Source organism: Phalaenopsis equestris, unplaced genomic scaffold (genome assembly GCF_001263595.1).
Source record: "Phalaenopsis equestris unplaced genomic scaffold, ASM126359v1 Scaffold000488, whole genome shotgun sequence".
In the NCBI taxonomy this organism is placed as follows: domain Eukaryota; kingdom Viridiplantae; phylum Streptophyta; class Magnoliopsida; order Asparagales; family Orchidaceae; genus Phalaenopsis; species Phalaenopsis equestris.
In genome coordinates, this window is record NW_018164928.1 from 876,321 (window position 1) to 893,399 (window position 17,079).

A 17,079-nucleotide genomic window follows, 5' to 3' on the forward strand; every position below is an offset into this window, starting at 1 on the left:
AGCTGAGATGGAGAACCAAACTGGTAGAAAGATCAAGTATTTAAGATTCGATAATGACACAAAATACACAGATTCGCAGTTTCAAAAATTTTGTGAGTATGGGATTCAGAAGCATTTTTCAGTGCGCAAAACACCACAACAAAATGGTGTGACAAAAAAATGAACATGTTCTTAACTGAAAGGGCAAGATATTTAGGGCTGAATGCAAGACTTCCTAAAAGTTTCTGGCCGGAGGCTGTGAATATTGCATGCTATCTCATAAATAGATCACCTCGGGCATCGTTGGGTGACAAGGTCGCAGAAGAGGTATGGACAGGTAATTCAGTTAAGTTCGATCATTTACGGATTTTTGGTTGTCCTGCTTATGTGCATATACCTGGAGATGAAAAATCAAAACTTGATACAAAATCCAAAAAGTGCATCTTTCTGGGCTATACGAAAGGTGTAAAAGGATACAAGTTTTGGGATCCGATTGCAAAGAAGATGGTGATCAGCAAAGATGCAGTTTTTGATGAACAGTCCATGTTACAGCAGAATCAAGATAAGGTGCAAGGAACAGTTTCAGTTCAGATGAAGTGCAGATGGATTTAGAACAGCATCCAGAAAAAACTGAGAGAGTTGAAAGTTCAAATTCAACACCTGGTGATTCCATTCCAGATGATCTTCAAAATTATAATCTAGCTAGAGACAGACAGAGAAGCACCAATATAAGGCCTCCTAGCAGATTGGGTTATAAAGACTTTGTCTCTTATACATTTCTCATCAGCAGCGATGATCCAGTCACTTTTCAAGTAGCTATCACTAGTCAGGAGAAAGAGAAATGGATGGGTGCAATGGTTGAGGAGATAGAGTTTTTTCTGAAAAATCGCACATGGGAGCTAGTTCAACTTCCTGAGGGAAAGAAGGTTATTGATTGCAAGTGGGTGTACAAAAGGAAACCAGCAGTATCAAAAAAAGAAGGGGAAAAGTTCAAGGCTCGACTGGTAGCAAAGAGATTTTCACAGCAGAAGGGGATAAATTATGATGAAATATTATCTCCTATGGTCAGACATACTTCAATCAGGGCAGTGCTTGCATTAGTAGTCATTTGAGATTTGCATTTAGAGCAGATGGATATTAAAATTATTTTCTTGCGTGGTGATCTGGAAGAGCAAATTTACACGGAGCAGCCGGAAGGGTTCACTCTACCCGGACATGAACATCCAGTTTGCAGGTTAAAGAAATCGCTGTATAGGTTGAAACAGTCTCCAAGACAATGGTACAAGCAGTTGACTCCTACATGATTCAGATTGGCTACAAGAGATGTGAGCATGATTGTTGTGATTATGTGAAGAGTCTTGATGATCGTTCTATTATTTTTCTGTTACTGTATGTTGATGATATACTGATTGCTGCAAAGAATATAAATGATGTCTGTGGTTTGAAAGTTTTATTGAACCAGGAATTTGACATGAAAAACTTAGGTCATACGAAGAAGATTCTTGGAATGAAGATTCATCGAGGCAGAGACTCAAGACGATTATGTTTATCTCAACGAGGCTATGTTGAGAAAGTGCTGGAAATGTTTGAGATGAGCAAAGCAAAGCCTGTGAGCACTCAATTGGCAAATCATTTTAAGTTTTCTTCAGAACAGTGTTCTAAGACAGATACAGAAATCGAAGACATGACAAGTGTTCCATATGTCAGTGCAGTTGGTTGTTTGATGTATGCAATGGTATGTACTCGTCCTGATTTAGCTCATGTTGTTATTCAAGTCTGCAAATACATGACTAGACTTGGAAGGCGACATTAGAAAGCAGTCAAGTAGATTTTCAGGTATCTGAAAGGTACTGTAGAATATGAAATTATTTTTGGCAGTCAGCAGGATGATCCTTCAGTTGTAGGGTACATTGATTCTGACTATGCTGCTGATTTGGATGGCAGAAGGTCTACAACTGGGTATGTGTTTACTCTTGGTGGAGGGTCTGTATGTTGGAAATCAACAATTCAGTCTATTGTGGCATTATCTACAACTGAAGCTGAGTACATGACAGTAGTTGAAGCTGCAAAAGAAGCCTTATGGCTAGCTGGGCTAGTAAAGGAACTGAGCGTTGAACAATGTAGAGTTCAGTTGCATTGTGATAGTCATAGTGTTATTTATATGGCTAAGAACCGGGTGTACCATGCGAGAACCAAGCACATTGATGTCAGGTATCACAAGATCAGAGAATTGATTGTTTCTGGTGAGATACTGTTGCAGAAGGTTCATATTGATGAGAATGCAGCTAATATGTTGACCAAGTCAGTTACTATCAACAAGTTCTTGCATTGCTTGGACTTGTTGAATGTTTGCAGTAGCTAGAGAAGCATGGTGGCTCAACCCACATTTGGTATGTAAGAAACTCCATGACGTATTTATCCTAAGAGGCTGAATATTCGCCAAGGTGACAGATTCTGGAGCGAAGCGGAAGATTCTGTCCAGATCAGGGGAGTTTACTTATGCGGGTTGCGGGTGAGGTACAAGGGTAATTTGGTAATTACATATTGCACTCCAGGGTTTTCTAGAGTTATAAATAGTATGTATGTAACCCTAGGTGTTATCCCAAATTATGTAATCTCTTTTCTGAATATTGAAAGGAATTCGCCGCTTTGCTCTCGAGAATGTAGGTGCCGAACCTCGTTAAATCTGTATTCTTCTGAATTTGCGTTGATTTCTGTTTTTCTTCGCCCTAATTTTTCAACAGTATCTAACTACAATTTTAGACATGATAGAATGACTGTAAGAATTAGTAAATAAACAATTGAACTAGCTTAACAAGTGCCTATTTATATTTAATTAAATTAATAAATTGTTCACATTTCATAATTAATACTGTAATGATTAATTAATGTTTCTAAGAGAATATTTCAGAAGTATTCTTAGGCAAGGGATTAATTAAATTTGGAGTTTAATTCATTTATATCTTCTCAGTATTTATTTATTGTACTTAAGCTTAGGGTATTAATTAATTTGAAAGTAGTAAGAGTAATTGGTAATTAACTATTTCCTTAGGCTATTTATAAATTTAAGTAGGATTTAATTAGGAGGTAAACATTTTATTAGTAATAAATCATGTTTCGGCATGGATAATTATTTAATAAATTAATTAACTATATTAAATGAAAAGTAACTATCCTTCAAGGTTAATTATGTTTTAATTAAAATCTTAATTAAAATCATCAATGCCCAAACTTCAACCCACATTTTCCCCTTTCATTCAATTTTCAATTAATTGATCATATCATCCATAAACAAACCTCAATAATTCATTATAAAAACTAGCAAATAAAAAAAAAATTCATGCAATGAAAGCAAATTTAAGGCTTTAGCAGATAACATACCTTTGTTGGTTCATTAAAGGAATTCTCATCCATAGAATTCTGTGAAGTCAGCAGAATTTTTTTTGATCCAAATGAATTGATGGCATTTTGTAATCCAGTCAAAACAATTTCAATATTTGTAAAATCATTGCCAAAATTGACAATCTGCAAAAAAAAAAATTACAGAATATGTCATGAACATTCCACAGTGTAAAACGTAGTTTGTTACAAAAAAGGTCGTAGAACCTTCACTCTAAGGTAAGTCCGGCCGTCTTCTGAACTAAGCCATGTTATGGCAGAAGCGGCCAAAGAAGAAGCTGAAGTGCTTTGAAGAATGGAGGGGTGGAAGATTGCGCCGCTTGATTCTTTGAAGAAATGTTGCATCCAGTAGGTAGGGGTGCCATATTGTTGCCATGAGTTGAAAACTATGGCATCCGGATTAAATCTTCTCGTGCAAAAGATCATATTCATAATTTTAAGGTTTGATTAAAAAGAGAGTTGCTTTCATTTCATAAGCTAAAAATCTTTAAGTAGTGGGAAATAGAAGAGCATATTCAACACTGACAGGTAAAGAAAAGAAAACAAAAAATTGAAGTGATAAAAATTCATAAATAATTAGGGGCATTTACATACATACCACTCAACTTCTATGAATTTACATATCTACAGTTAAAATTTTGCTTTTTATGCCAACCAAATCTGTCATCACATAAAAAATACCACCATTTTAACTGTTAAAACAGTGAAATACACCTTTTTCATGCAAAGGAAAAGTGGTGTGCATGTAAAAATTGAGATTTAGATAATAGATATGTAAATACATAAGAATAGAGTGGTATGCATGTAAATTTTCCAAATAATTATATTTAAGTTCATTGAATTGATGGCTATGTTTTATTACAGCCGTCTTAGATTTTACTATGATTTAATTGTGGAGAATTACTATTCCAAATCTTCTCATATAGCATAAAGCAACCTCAAGAAGATAAATTTTCAACATTACATAAATTAATTTGCATAGAGCACTTCTTCAAGGCAAAAATCATACAGCATTCAGGATACAATATGCCTGTTTGGAGTTCAAATTCGACCACATGGATATCATTTTTTATAGAAATCAAATATTAATTAATAAAAAAAATAATAATAAGTGAAACTCATAAAAAATGATAACATTATGAAAGAAGAAAACCTGCGGTCATTGTCATTTACGAAAAGAGGCGCACAACTTGCCAACTCAACCGCGTCGCTGCATACAAATAGTGATGAGCTAGAAAAATTGGCTTTCAAAATCAAACAAACATTAAATTGCCATCTTTGAGGATAACAGTGTTCATTCTCAAAAGCAATGTGTTGGATTCAATTTTATCTTGTTTAAACAATTTAGAAAATTTTACATACAACAAAATTCCTATGTATTTACATATCAAATACCTGAAGTTGATATTTACATTTATAAACATTTGTTATTACAAACCTATGCATGAAAATGTGTACTTCACTTTTAAAAAGTTAGTAAAAGTAATATTTTTGATGTCGTGTCGAATATTTGAGTGATAAGCATGCAAATATCAAAGTTCAGGTGTTAGATATGTAAGTATATTAGACTTGTGTGATATGTATGTAAATCCCCCAACAATTTAGTGCTTATCTAGAAAGATTAATGATAATTATAATCTTTTTTTTTTTTTTTTTCATTAATTTAAATGGCCTCACATTTAGATGTTGGTGATATCAACAATTTAGAACTTCAAATGTCATTTATGAAATTATTATTTAAATATCAGTGAAACAAACATGACATCTTTCTAATAACATAACATTATATAACAGACTTCGGTAAACAGCAATATCAAATTGCCCCTTAGCAATATATTGAACAGAGAAATCTCAAATCACAACTAGCAGCATAAAACCAAATTTGAGTGGTTTATATCACTGAATAATTACGATGGATAATTTCCTAATTTAAGCAGTCAAAATAGCACTAGTGCAGACTGATCGCTAAGATCAATAGACTATTTACTAGTGCTCAATTTGATTTACATGAATTACAGGCTGAAAGGTGTTATTCATTGGGAAAAGTTTATGCCGATTGAATATCAGGGTTAACGACAGCCAAAAATGCACATATTGACTTCTTATAGTATTCTTATTCTATAAATCATGCACCATGTAGTTCACGAAGAAAAGAACCGTGGGCAAGGACGAAGAAGAATTAGAGAAACCAATCAAAAGTTGGGAGGGAATTGGAACACAATTTCAATCATCATTTAACAAAATCAAAATTCAAGGTCATGATATCCTTATATATAGGCAGTCATGACTAAATCTTCCGAAACAATATCAAAATTAGGAAGAAACTTGAAGCATATTTGTCTTGCAATTAACAAGAGACCTTCGTTTATCATCTTCTTCTATAGAGGGGAGCCACAACTTATCACATAACAAAATGCACAAAATAAAAAATTGCAAGAGAAAATATAAATTACAATAATGACTAGACCCCTAATAAAGCTAAAATAAACCATAAATCAAATGATATTGTTGCATAACCATTTACGCATGCACAAGCTCATTTACCCTATTTATCTGTGTTCCACCATTGGCATCAAGGATAAGACTAATGCTTTGTTTTTATAAACTCCTATTTTAGTATTGACTTTTAATGTACTGACGGTTCTCAATGGTTCACCTACTTCCCGGATTATTTTGGATGATGGTGCTCTGCTTCTCGCGAGTCGCGACTACTACTCGCATGTTTTCGTTCAATCAAGATAATACAAAGAAGGGATCTTTGCAAATGGATCCAAGAATGAGTTTTTCTATATTCTTTTAGTATGGCTTGGAATCTACGAGAAACAAACCACCCACTACATTTTAAGGTAAAGTTGCTCTCTCTCTGCCCTCGCATTCTCTCTTTTTTGGAGACAATTTTTCGATATGACAACGCGTTTTTCCTATACTTTGGTTGGTTAATTTTACTATGGTCATTTGAGCTTAAAGCTTATTTGGATCTTCTAGTTTGATCTTCGTCTAATTGGTGATTTTTATTGGTCTTCTAAGCTACTACTTTGTGCTTATCAAATTAACTCTGGAAATCATATTGACCTAGACTTTTTTCTTCGCTTTCATATTATATATATAGTCAACTGATGCATATGTTGAAGTGGATTTCATATTTTTATACCTTTAAGGAACCCCCCTATTCCATCTATGTAGCACCTACACTTTTAAAAACGTGTTACACGTGTCAGACACTTGTCTGAAAGGCCATGACACTTCTCCAATACTACAAATATATGTCTGAATTTTTTTCAGGTTAGACATTTCTAGGACACACATCAACACCGCATCAGACGTGAGCTCAAAAAGATTTCAAGAAAATGGGATACATAAATTAGAAATTTATAAATATATGTATAGTATTAACTATTTTTCATAGTTGAAACTGTCCTATCTCTCGTCATGTTGAAGCTCCCTCTAACATTCACCAAAATTGAGCATCGAAAGTGTATTCAATAATTGTCGAAACCGAGCATTAGTAATTACATCTTTGTAATCATATGATTTTTTAAATTTTAGTAGATAAGTTAGATGAATTCTTTTGAATCATATTATATCTAATTTTAAAAATTAATTTTCATAAGCACAAGGTTTTATATAAATTATAAATTAAATTTATGAAATTAAATTTTATTCTTGTATAATTTGTGTTGTTATATTTTTAATAAAGAATAATAAAAAAATATTTATTTCATATTAATAATTAATTAAATATAAAAATGTATATATGACGTGTTGTGTTCTATTTTTTAATATATGTCATGTCTTCGTATCGTGTCGTGTTTGTGTTCCCGTGTTTGTATCTATGCTTCATAGTATTACACCAATTTGGGTTATTTTCCATCACCTAAATATCCACTACAGCAATCAATCTACACTATGTTCATTGTTATCAATTCTAAGAAAACCAATAAAGGTGGATGAAGCCATTGCCAAACTCTCTCATTCATCTATCGCATGTGATCTTGTTGAGATTAAAGTTTTTGCTACTTTATCTCAAGTATGATAAAACAATTTTTCATGTGACTATTAGCTAAAAATTATCGTCAATTTTCCAATTCATGCTTTCGAGTGCATCCAAAATTGACGAAAAAATCTTCTTCAAGGGTTCATATTGTTAGGAATTGTTCTTTGATCATGGTCTGGACATACAAGAAATTTGTGCTGTAGATACTAGTGATCATATAGTGTCAGCAAGCATGCTAGGAATTGCTTCTTCAGCTTTGGCCCATTAAGGGTTTTTCATGCTCTTGAGACTCATTTTTTCTCTCTTGAGTTACTATCTACATTTGCTAATGTATATTTATTAGAAGACAATATCTCCCTTATTCCTCCATCTCAAAGATCACTGACATTGTCTTGATTTACAAACTAACTAAACCAAATGATTTTGGTTCTAAAATTTTAAACTAAACAAACCAAACTATTTTTCAAGCCTAACCAAACAAAACCAAAGTTTAATTTGTGTAGTTCGACTAACTGGACCAAATTGTAATTGACTTTAACAATGAACCTTATCACCTTTAGACTATAATTTTGGCATGTGAAATAAATAATATGAATGTTAACTTTCAATCACTTGCTTATTAATAGTTCACAGATTTTATTGATTTAATATTTAAAAAAAATACACAATTTAATTTTATATTATGATCGGTTTAAAAAAATTAATCAATAATTAAAACTCAATTAAGTCAAAATTAAAAACAAAAATCAAATTAGTACTTCAACAACTGAACCAACCCACCAAACAAAATTGTGACCAATATTTTTTAGTATTCACCAGATAATGCACCCCCCTAGTTGGGCTACAAATAATTCAAGATCCTCGTCTGGGAAAATAACAATTCTAGCTACTAAAGTACTTTAGTTACTCCTCAATTTTCTCACTGCGATGTTACAACTATTTTCCCCAATGTTACATATGAATGTTCCATCAAGGAGGTCGTTGATGATTCAAGCTCAATCAAAACCCATGATCCTATTAATGTTTACCTGATTTACAGATAAATCAAAATAATATTTTCTCCATTCTTACAGGTTACAAATTTAATAGATTCTGAGCTTGACGTAACATCTTAGATTGTGTAAATGGTATCCATGTCCTACATCAATGAAAGTTTTACAAAGTTCGGACAAGCATTAAGCCCCAAACATGTTGTGCATTGGGCAAGGTCCAGCTTGATCAACCTAAACTAATATCAAAATGCAAATCAAATGTGGTAAGATGATTTTCTGCGTGTTGAAACACTTAAAATATAGTCAAAAAATAATCAGAACCCCTCAAAGAAAGGATAAAAAACCTGTTTTTTTCCAACCCAATAAGAAAACCTGCTTCTGCTAACGCTGCCCGGAGGTTTCCTTTGCCCGCATCTTTTCCAGTCACAGCATACTCGCTAACAAAAGCCTGAAAGTATAAGAAATCAACTGCGTGCAAAATTAATTGGAAGATTTACATACATACCACTCAACTCCTATATATTTGCATATCTAACACCTAAGCTTTAATTTTTACAAATATACCTCACTTTCCTATGCATGAAAAGGTGTATTCACTTTTTTGAAAGTTAAAAAAGTGATCTTTTTGGTGTGATGTGAAAGATTTGTGTGGAATAAATATAAAAAAACAAAATTTAAATGTTAGACATGTAAATGCATAGGAATGTGGCCGTATGTATGTAAAAATTGACATGATGCTTATGAAAAATAGGCCTCAATTCACCCCACCTTGGGACCAGTACGGCTTAACCGATCAAATTGATGAACCCTTGAAAACATGTCTGAAGCCGACGTATAAACCTAGCAGTAACGAGGATTATTATTAGTCCAACCTATGTTGCACACACTGAACCGAAGTGAGTTAAGTCTTACAAACTTGAGAACAGGGAGCTATCAACATTCTTACATGAATATCATACAGATCAGCAGGATGATCGAGTTGTTGAGAAGAAGCGTCACAGTTTGTGATGACTTTCATATCCGGATAGGCAGCTTTTATAAGGGAATAGAACTTCAGGTAGTTTCCTGTACATAATAAGTCAATGTGCATGCGATGCAACATAAGAAATGGTGGGCATTTACATAAATAGCCCCCAATTCTTACGTAATTACATATCCAACATCTAAACTTTGACTATTGCATTAATACCGCCTAAATATTTCATATCAAAATTTCACTATTTTAACATTAAAAAGGTGAATAAACCTTTTTAACCATAGGTGAGGTGGCATATAAGTAAAAATTGAAGTTTAGGTGTTAGATATGTAAATAAACAGGGATTGAGTGGTACGTATGTAAATCTTCGAAAAAAAATTATTTTTCAATCAACAGAAGAAATGACACATAAAGTTGGTTTTCATCTACAAAAGCAGTGAATAGAACTATCATTCCAATCATATGAAATTTCAGAGAGCCAAATAGATGTAGTTGCATAATTGAAATATAGTACTTACACAGCCTCAAGGCTGTTTGATGAACTTTACCATGGAGGGTTATTTACCATGGAGGGTTATTCTAACAATGTACCTTTTGGTGAAGGGCCTACTTGTAATTCTCTAGTTGTCCGAGAAAAGTCGAAGTTTACATATATAATATAATGGAGTTTGTTTGGAAATAGTGTGCTGGTCTTTCACAATTAGATTTTTTGCTTAAATATATTTTGATATCTTATGTTGGCATTCCACATTTGTTTCCCCAATCGCAATGAAAGCCTGGCTATGCAGAATATGTATCTCGATATAAAAATCAAGGCCACAAAATTAAAAACTTTCATTGAAACATAAAGCTCTTCAACAAGAAAGTTAAGCTTGACATCAATAATTTATGCAGATAATTTAAAATTTTGATTTTAATTCGCAAAACAAAAAAGTAAGATAATGATTGCAAAGTTAAACCACAAGAAGAACTACAAAATAAAAATTACAAAATGCAAAGTTTCGCTTGATATGCAAAGTCTAGTATATCGTAACAGCATTTTCAAGCCATGCTGACCACTAAATGAAAGGAAGATTTACATAAATACCGCTCAAATTCTTATGTAATTGCATATCTAACACAACACCTAAACTTCCTTCAATTTTTACATATATGCTACCGTATTTATGCATGAACAGATGTATTTCACCTTTTACAAATTTAAAATAGGGGCATTTGTGACGTGATATGAAAGATATGTGTGATATTAATGTAAAAAATCAAAGTTAAGGTATTGATTATGTAAATACATGGGAATTGGGTGGTACGTAAGTAAATGCCCCTAATTAAATATAAGTATAACCTCGATAATTTTGTTTGAAACAATCCTGGTTCCCAATTGCAATTAGGTTAAGTTGAAAAGGATCTGGATGCCCCATTGCTGTTCTGACAGAGCCCCATTTTGAGCGTGAATTTCCCCTGGCAAACTCAATACTATCAAGGGTATCCTGCAGAAAGGAAACAGGTAAGAATACAAACACAACATGACCGATGAAAATAAGGCATTTACATACATACCGCCAATTCTTATGCATTTACATATCTAACAGCTAAACTATACTTCTTTAACTTTAAAACCACCCAAAGCTTTCATATTACATAAAAAATACCAGTATTTTAATTTTAATGAATGAAATGCACCTTTTCATGCACAGGCAAGGTGGCATATCTTTAAAAATTGAAGTTTTGGTATTAGACATGTAAATACATATAAAGTAAGTGGCATGTATGTAAACCTTCCATGCAAATAATGACCTATAGCAGAACCAACGCTGTAAAATAAGTTCAATAAATAATTAGGTATGCAACATAACAGAGATTAGATCATGTTTCAAAATTTTCTTAAATCCAGAGCATGATCTGTTATGCTACAATATATATTTAGGATAGGTTAAATAGATTTATTTATAACTTGGTTATTTTCAGTAGATTTATAACTTATTTTTGTTTCTAAAGAAGCATAAAAAAATTGTTGATTTTCGGTAGAATGGTCTTTCACAACCATGTCATGGTTATGGAATTAATTCTTTTTCAATGTAACAAATTTGGGTCTTTGGGCCTGGAAGTAGGTCCACAAGGTGTTGGATATTTCCATTTATCTTTAGAAAGGTCTTCACGATTTGGGACAATTTAAGATAATTTTTCCCGCTCAAGTGATATGATGCTTACTGGACATTTATAGGAGGATTTACCTTGGTGTATGCTTTTTGCTGATGATATCCTTCTCGTGGATAAGAAGAGAGAAAAAGCCCACAAAAAACTTGAATTATGGAGGTCTACATTGGAGTCTAAAGGCCTTCATTTAAGTAGAACTAAAAGAGAATACATGGAATGTAATTTTAGTAACAATAGCTCTAGTGACAGAAGTGTGACTTTGGGTGATCAAATTATTAAAAGGTGTGAACGATTTAGATATCTTGGGTCCGTTGTTCAAAGCGATGGTGATATAGATGGGGATGTCAATAGTAGAATTCCAGTTGGTTGGTTGAAGTGGAGGAATGCTTCGGGCTTTTTGTGTGATAGAAAAGTACCGCTTCGACTGAAAAGAAAATTTTATAAGACGGTGGTGAGACCTGCAATGCTCTATGGCGTTGAATGTTGGCCTTTAAAAGGGATGCATAATAATAAGTTAAGTGTTGTCGAGATGAGAATGATTAGGTGGATGAGTGGCTTTACACTTAGAGACAAAATGCGAAATGAATATATCCGTGATATGGTTGGTGTAGCTCCTGTGACGAACAAAATTAAAGAAAGTCGTCTTAGATGGTTCGGTCACATTAAACGTCGACCATCTGATGATCTGATTAGGAGAGTAGATGTTTTAGATTTGACTTGTGTTAAGAAAGGCAGAGGTAGACCTAGGAAGACTTGGGCTTATTGTAAAAATGATCTTAATTTACTAGAACTAAATAAAAATATGACACTAAATAGGACGCAATGGAGAAAAAGGATTCATGTAGCCGACCCCACGTAGTGGGATTAAAGCTTTATTGTTGTTGTTGTTGTTGTTATTTTATTTTCTACAAGGTATCAGAATAAGGTTGAGGTGTTCCTTCCAGTCTTTATTCTTATTCTCTAAGGTCAAGGTTTTCACTTCCAAATTTTGTTCTTATTCTCCAAGGTTAAAGTTTTCACATTCAACTTTTATTTTTATTCTCTAAGATTAGGGTCTTCATTTCCAACCTTAACCTTCTTTCCTTTTGATAATTTAGTGATCTCCTATGTATAAATTTTTTTCTAAAGCATTCATCTCTTCTCTCATGACTTCCTTTCAATTTTTATTTTATACATGGTATTAGAGCAAGGTTGCGAGTTAGAGTTGGACTATTACCAAGATCCCAAGAGGTCCTACAGTAAGAATGCGGCAATCCTTATAAATTCATCGAATGAGAGAGGATCTTTGAATTTTTGTCAGGACTTAACAATGAACTTGACCAAATTTGAATCCAAGTCTTAAGAAAAGAAAATTTTCCTTCTCTGATTTAAGTATTCTCTCTTGTTCGAGCTGAAGAAGGAAAAAAGACGGCAATGATCGATAATCTAACCCTCAGGATATCTATCATGACAATTTTTAAATTCCATTGCAAGGGATTTTCTATCACAGAACCTTCTCCAAAAGAAGAACAATATTCTTTAGAAAAAATCTCTAATGCAACAACTACAAAAAGATGTGACAAGCCAAAAACAAATGTTGGGAATTTCATGTAAAATCCTGAGAACATGGAGGAAGTAAAGACGAAAATAAAATGGGCATGCCTACCTAATGGAGACAGAATGACTCAATTCAAAAGAAATTAACAAATTAAGTAATTTTCTCAATTCCAAAGAAAAATTATTTGGATCTTTCTCACTTGCTTAGAATGGTGTGATTTTTAATTATTATGCTCTTAGTGTCACTAATAGTTTTTCCCCTTCATCGAACCTAGATTAAGGGGTCATCGACAACATGATAAACATTGTCAACATATTTCAAACTTACAAACCCTGCCTAGCAATAACAAAATAAAAGATGCGGATAAATCCTTAAAAATGATTGCAGAATAGAGAAATACCCAACCTAACCCTCAGTAAAGTTAACATTTTATCTACTCATAAACTTATCAAAACCACAACTACAAAATTATATTTTTTTTATTGATTATTGTGTTTCTCATGATCTTGTTATGAGTAAGATGATTAGGCAAGCTAGAAAAAAAGGGGATTATACCTTTTTAAAGATCGAGGTCAACTATCATACTCTTTCACATCAACAACATTTGGACTCATTATAATAGTTTAGGATATCCTTCTTTTAAACTTCAATGTATGTTTCATTCATTTTTTATAAATATAAATATTAAAGGCTTTCATTTTGAAACTTAAAAAACTGTTAAACATCTTTGTATTTCCTTTCTTGAAAGTAATTCTAGATCTTCTAGTCTTCTTTATTAATTCATTTTGATATCTAGGGACACCCTAAAATCACTAATATCGTTGGAGCAATTGGCTTTGTTATGTTTATTAATGGCTATAGTTGAATGAGAAGGGTATATATAATTTAAAAAAAATACGATATTAACATTATACTCCCCGTATTCATTATCATGTTAAAAAATTAATCTAACTCTATTTTTTTTTTCGAACACATAATACTTGTGATTAATTTAATACACATTAACAACATTCTTTCAAAGAGAGTGTTATTCACCAATCTCTTGCCCCGACACTCCCCAAAAAGATGAAGTAACAAAAACAAAAAATTTCACCTTTTGGAGGCAACTATGACACTTCTCCTGCACAATCATATACCAAAATAGTATTGAAAAGAAATTATTCTAACAATTACCTGTTTAGTCAACAGAATACCCCCTAAGATTAATTGACTCCAAAAATTCACTACATTATTTGATTAAATTATTCCTACGAACAATTTTTCAAAATATTGTGTCACACAAAAAGAGTATAGGTGTTATCATACACCCATAAAAATTCACTTTAAAGAATGTTACTTTGATGAAACTTCTTCACTCGAACTCATTTTTAGGAGAATTTATATGTTAATGATAAATTTGATGATATCTTTCATCTCGACATCCTTGTAATGGAAAATTATCAAAATACAAATTGTACAATTATCCTCTTTCAGGTTTATACAAGAAGAAACAAAGTCAACCAAGTTCTCCAGGAAGTCCAGGATAAAGAACTATTTTCAAGTAACACTACTCAACTCGCTATTATTCATTTATATCTCAACTCTCAATACACCTCATTTTATACTCTTGAGATCACTGAATTGCCAAAAGGAAAAAATACTCTTGAGAGTTTTCCATCGTTTTATTTTCTACACTTTGCATTATGAAAATTATTTTAAATTTTGAAAAAGAAAAAAATTTTAAAGCCAACTACAAATAGTTGGGATAAGGCAAATGTTGATGAGGATTAAAAAATTTGAATTATAATGTAGTTCACTCAGCTAACATCTATATTTTATATTCATATAAAAAGTGATCTATTCTTTAGGCAATTATTATCATATTCCCAAGGTTGTTATTATCCTATTATATCCTATGACTAGATAAGGCTGTCCTTCTAGCAGGTTAATATTTCTAATCAATAGCTATTGTGGCTCTTTTAGAACTGTGATTTGATGCTTTTTAGCAGTCGTTAATGTAAATTCTTATGGTTTTTTTTGCAACACGTTCATATTATGAGGAATGAAGCCTCTTTGATGATCAAATCTCTTTGTTCAAGCATAAGGTTTGCTCATCTATCACTTATTTCCTTCACCTTTCTAACTCTCTCTCCCTATTTTATTTTTCCATTAGGAAGATTTACATATATATGACTCAATTCCTATGTATATACACATCTAACACCTAAACTTCAATTTTTACATATATGTCACCTTAACTATGTTTGAAAAGGTGCATTTCATTTTAAAAGTTTAACATAGTGGTATTTTTATGTGATAAGAATATTTTGGGTGGTATGAATGTAAAAGATAAAGTTTAGGCATTATATATGTAAAATACATAGGCATGTATGTAAATACCCCTTCCATTTATTAAAAATTTAAGATGATTGGCTTCCTTCAGATTTGCTACAACCTCATTTCTTTATTTTTTTCCTTTAAGAGAAACTTCAACCTCTTGAGTAGCTTTCATTATCTTTAGTGCTTCATTATTAATTAATAATAGAAAGACAAGGTCATTGACTTAAATCGCATTCCAACCATTGTTAGTTCATAGTAAATAATTGTTTTTACAATTAGAATTCAAAAGTTGCGTGTTATTTTATGAAAGATCGCATATAAATCTCCATTCTTGCTAGCTCTACATGAGAAAACCTGGACCATCCTACATTAAGTTCACCAAAAATAAACTCCAAATCTATACATAATATGAATCCTCCCTTTATCCCTTCTCTTGTGAATACATGCATGAAAGAAATCTACTTCCATTCCCTGATTTTTTACATGGCTTCTGACTATTCATATTTTAGTTTAGGATGATTTACATACTTACCAATTAATCGCTATGTATTTACATATCTAACACTTAAATTTCATTTTTTACATAATGCCACCTTACCTATGCATGAAAGTGTGTATTTCACTTCTTAAAAGTTATAATAGTCATATTTTTTATCTAGATTTAGGTGGTATAAATATAAAATCGAAGTTTAGGTGTTAGATATGTAAATGCCCTTTTAGTTTAATAGATGTGTATCATTTCTATGCCATTGATCCATGCTTACAAAATCAACGATGAGTCTACATTATCGGTAAATAAAATAAACCCAAGTATTAGGAACCCAAAAAAAATAGAGTAAAAAAGAATACTTGCATAGCATACCTTGACAAAAGGTAGAATGTCTGAAGAATCAACTTGATCATTATGGCTGATCCCTATAACAAGAACGAATGTGAAATAGAGAATTGTCGTATAAGCCAATAAAGCTCTTCATTATCCAGCTTCAAGATTTAGATAAATACCGTTATTGATCACCCAAATTGGGGATGCACCTATATCCTCTGCAAGCTATTGTATATTGTCATTAGTTGAACTCAGATTTTGAAAATCAGTTCAGAAAAATAAAATTGTATCTAACTGTAAAGAAAAAAATACTAAAATACTCGAAAATAAAGCATACTTGAAGAAATTCAAAATATCCTAATCCATCATCCGTCCAGTACTTCCACACATCATTGAAGTGACCAGGCCTCTCTTCCCATGGACCAACAGTCTCTCTCCATCGAAATGCATTTATTAGCCTTTCTCCCTCAACAAAAGAACCACCTACAGAAACACAAGGTACAATTAAATTTTGGAAGAGTTACAAAGACACCAATCAATTCCTGCATTTACAAATTTAACAACTAAACTTCAATTTTTACATACATATCGCCTTACATATGCATGAAAAGGTGCATTTCACCTTTTAAAAGTCAAAATGGTAGTATTTTTAGGTGATACGAAAGATTTGGGTGGTATAAATGTAAAAAAGTAAAAGTTACATGTTATATATGTAAATACATAGGAATTGGGTGGTAAGTACGTAAAAGCAACTTAAATTTTCTACACTTACGATTTAAAACACATAAATGTATTATATAGAAGTTGCCATGCATATAGAACGATTGTCATGAAAAAATGCATTATTTAAATATGATCATACATAGAAAAAGCAAGCCAAATTAACGTTAGAAGTACTAAAGTTGC

At 32.2% G+C, this 17,079-nt stretch overlaps 1 protein-coding gene across 2 annotated transcripts in view; it reads right to left on the reverse strand.

Moving 5' to 3' along the window:
• The window catches only part of LOC110028072 (alpha-L-arabinofuranosidase 1-like), a 36,958-nt gene that overhangs the window by 4,417 nt on the left and 15,462 nt on the right, over positions 1–17,079 (reverse strand). For both annotated transcript variants that reach the window (XM_020729784.1, XM_020729783.1), the window contains 10 exons: positions 16,511–16,656; positions 16,353–16,398; positions 16,213–16,265; positions 10,683–10,827; positions 9,311–9,429; positions 9,133–9,204; positions 8,709–8,812; positions 4,532–4,588; positions 3,586–3,784; positions 3,361–3,504 (listed from right to left, as the gene is read on the reverse strand). In XM_020729784.1, coding sequence (XP_020585443.1) covers positions 3,361–3,504; positions 3,586–3,784; positions 4,532–4,588; positions 8,709–8,812; positions 9,133–9,204; positions 9,311–9,429; positions 10,683–10,827; positions 16,213–16,265; positions 16,353–16,398; positions 16,511–16,656 — 1,085 coding nt within the window. The remainder of the gene's footprint in view (positions 1–3,360; positions 3,505–3,585; positions 3,785–4,531; positions 4,589–8,708; positions 8,813–9,132; positions 9,205–9,310; positions 9,430–10,682; positions 10,828–16,212; positions 16,266–16,352; positions 16,399–16,510; positions 16,657–17,079) is intronic.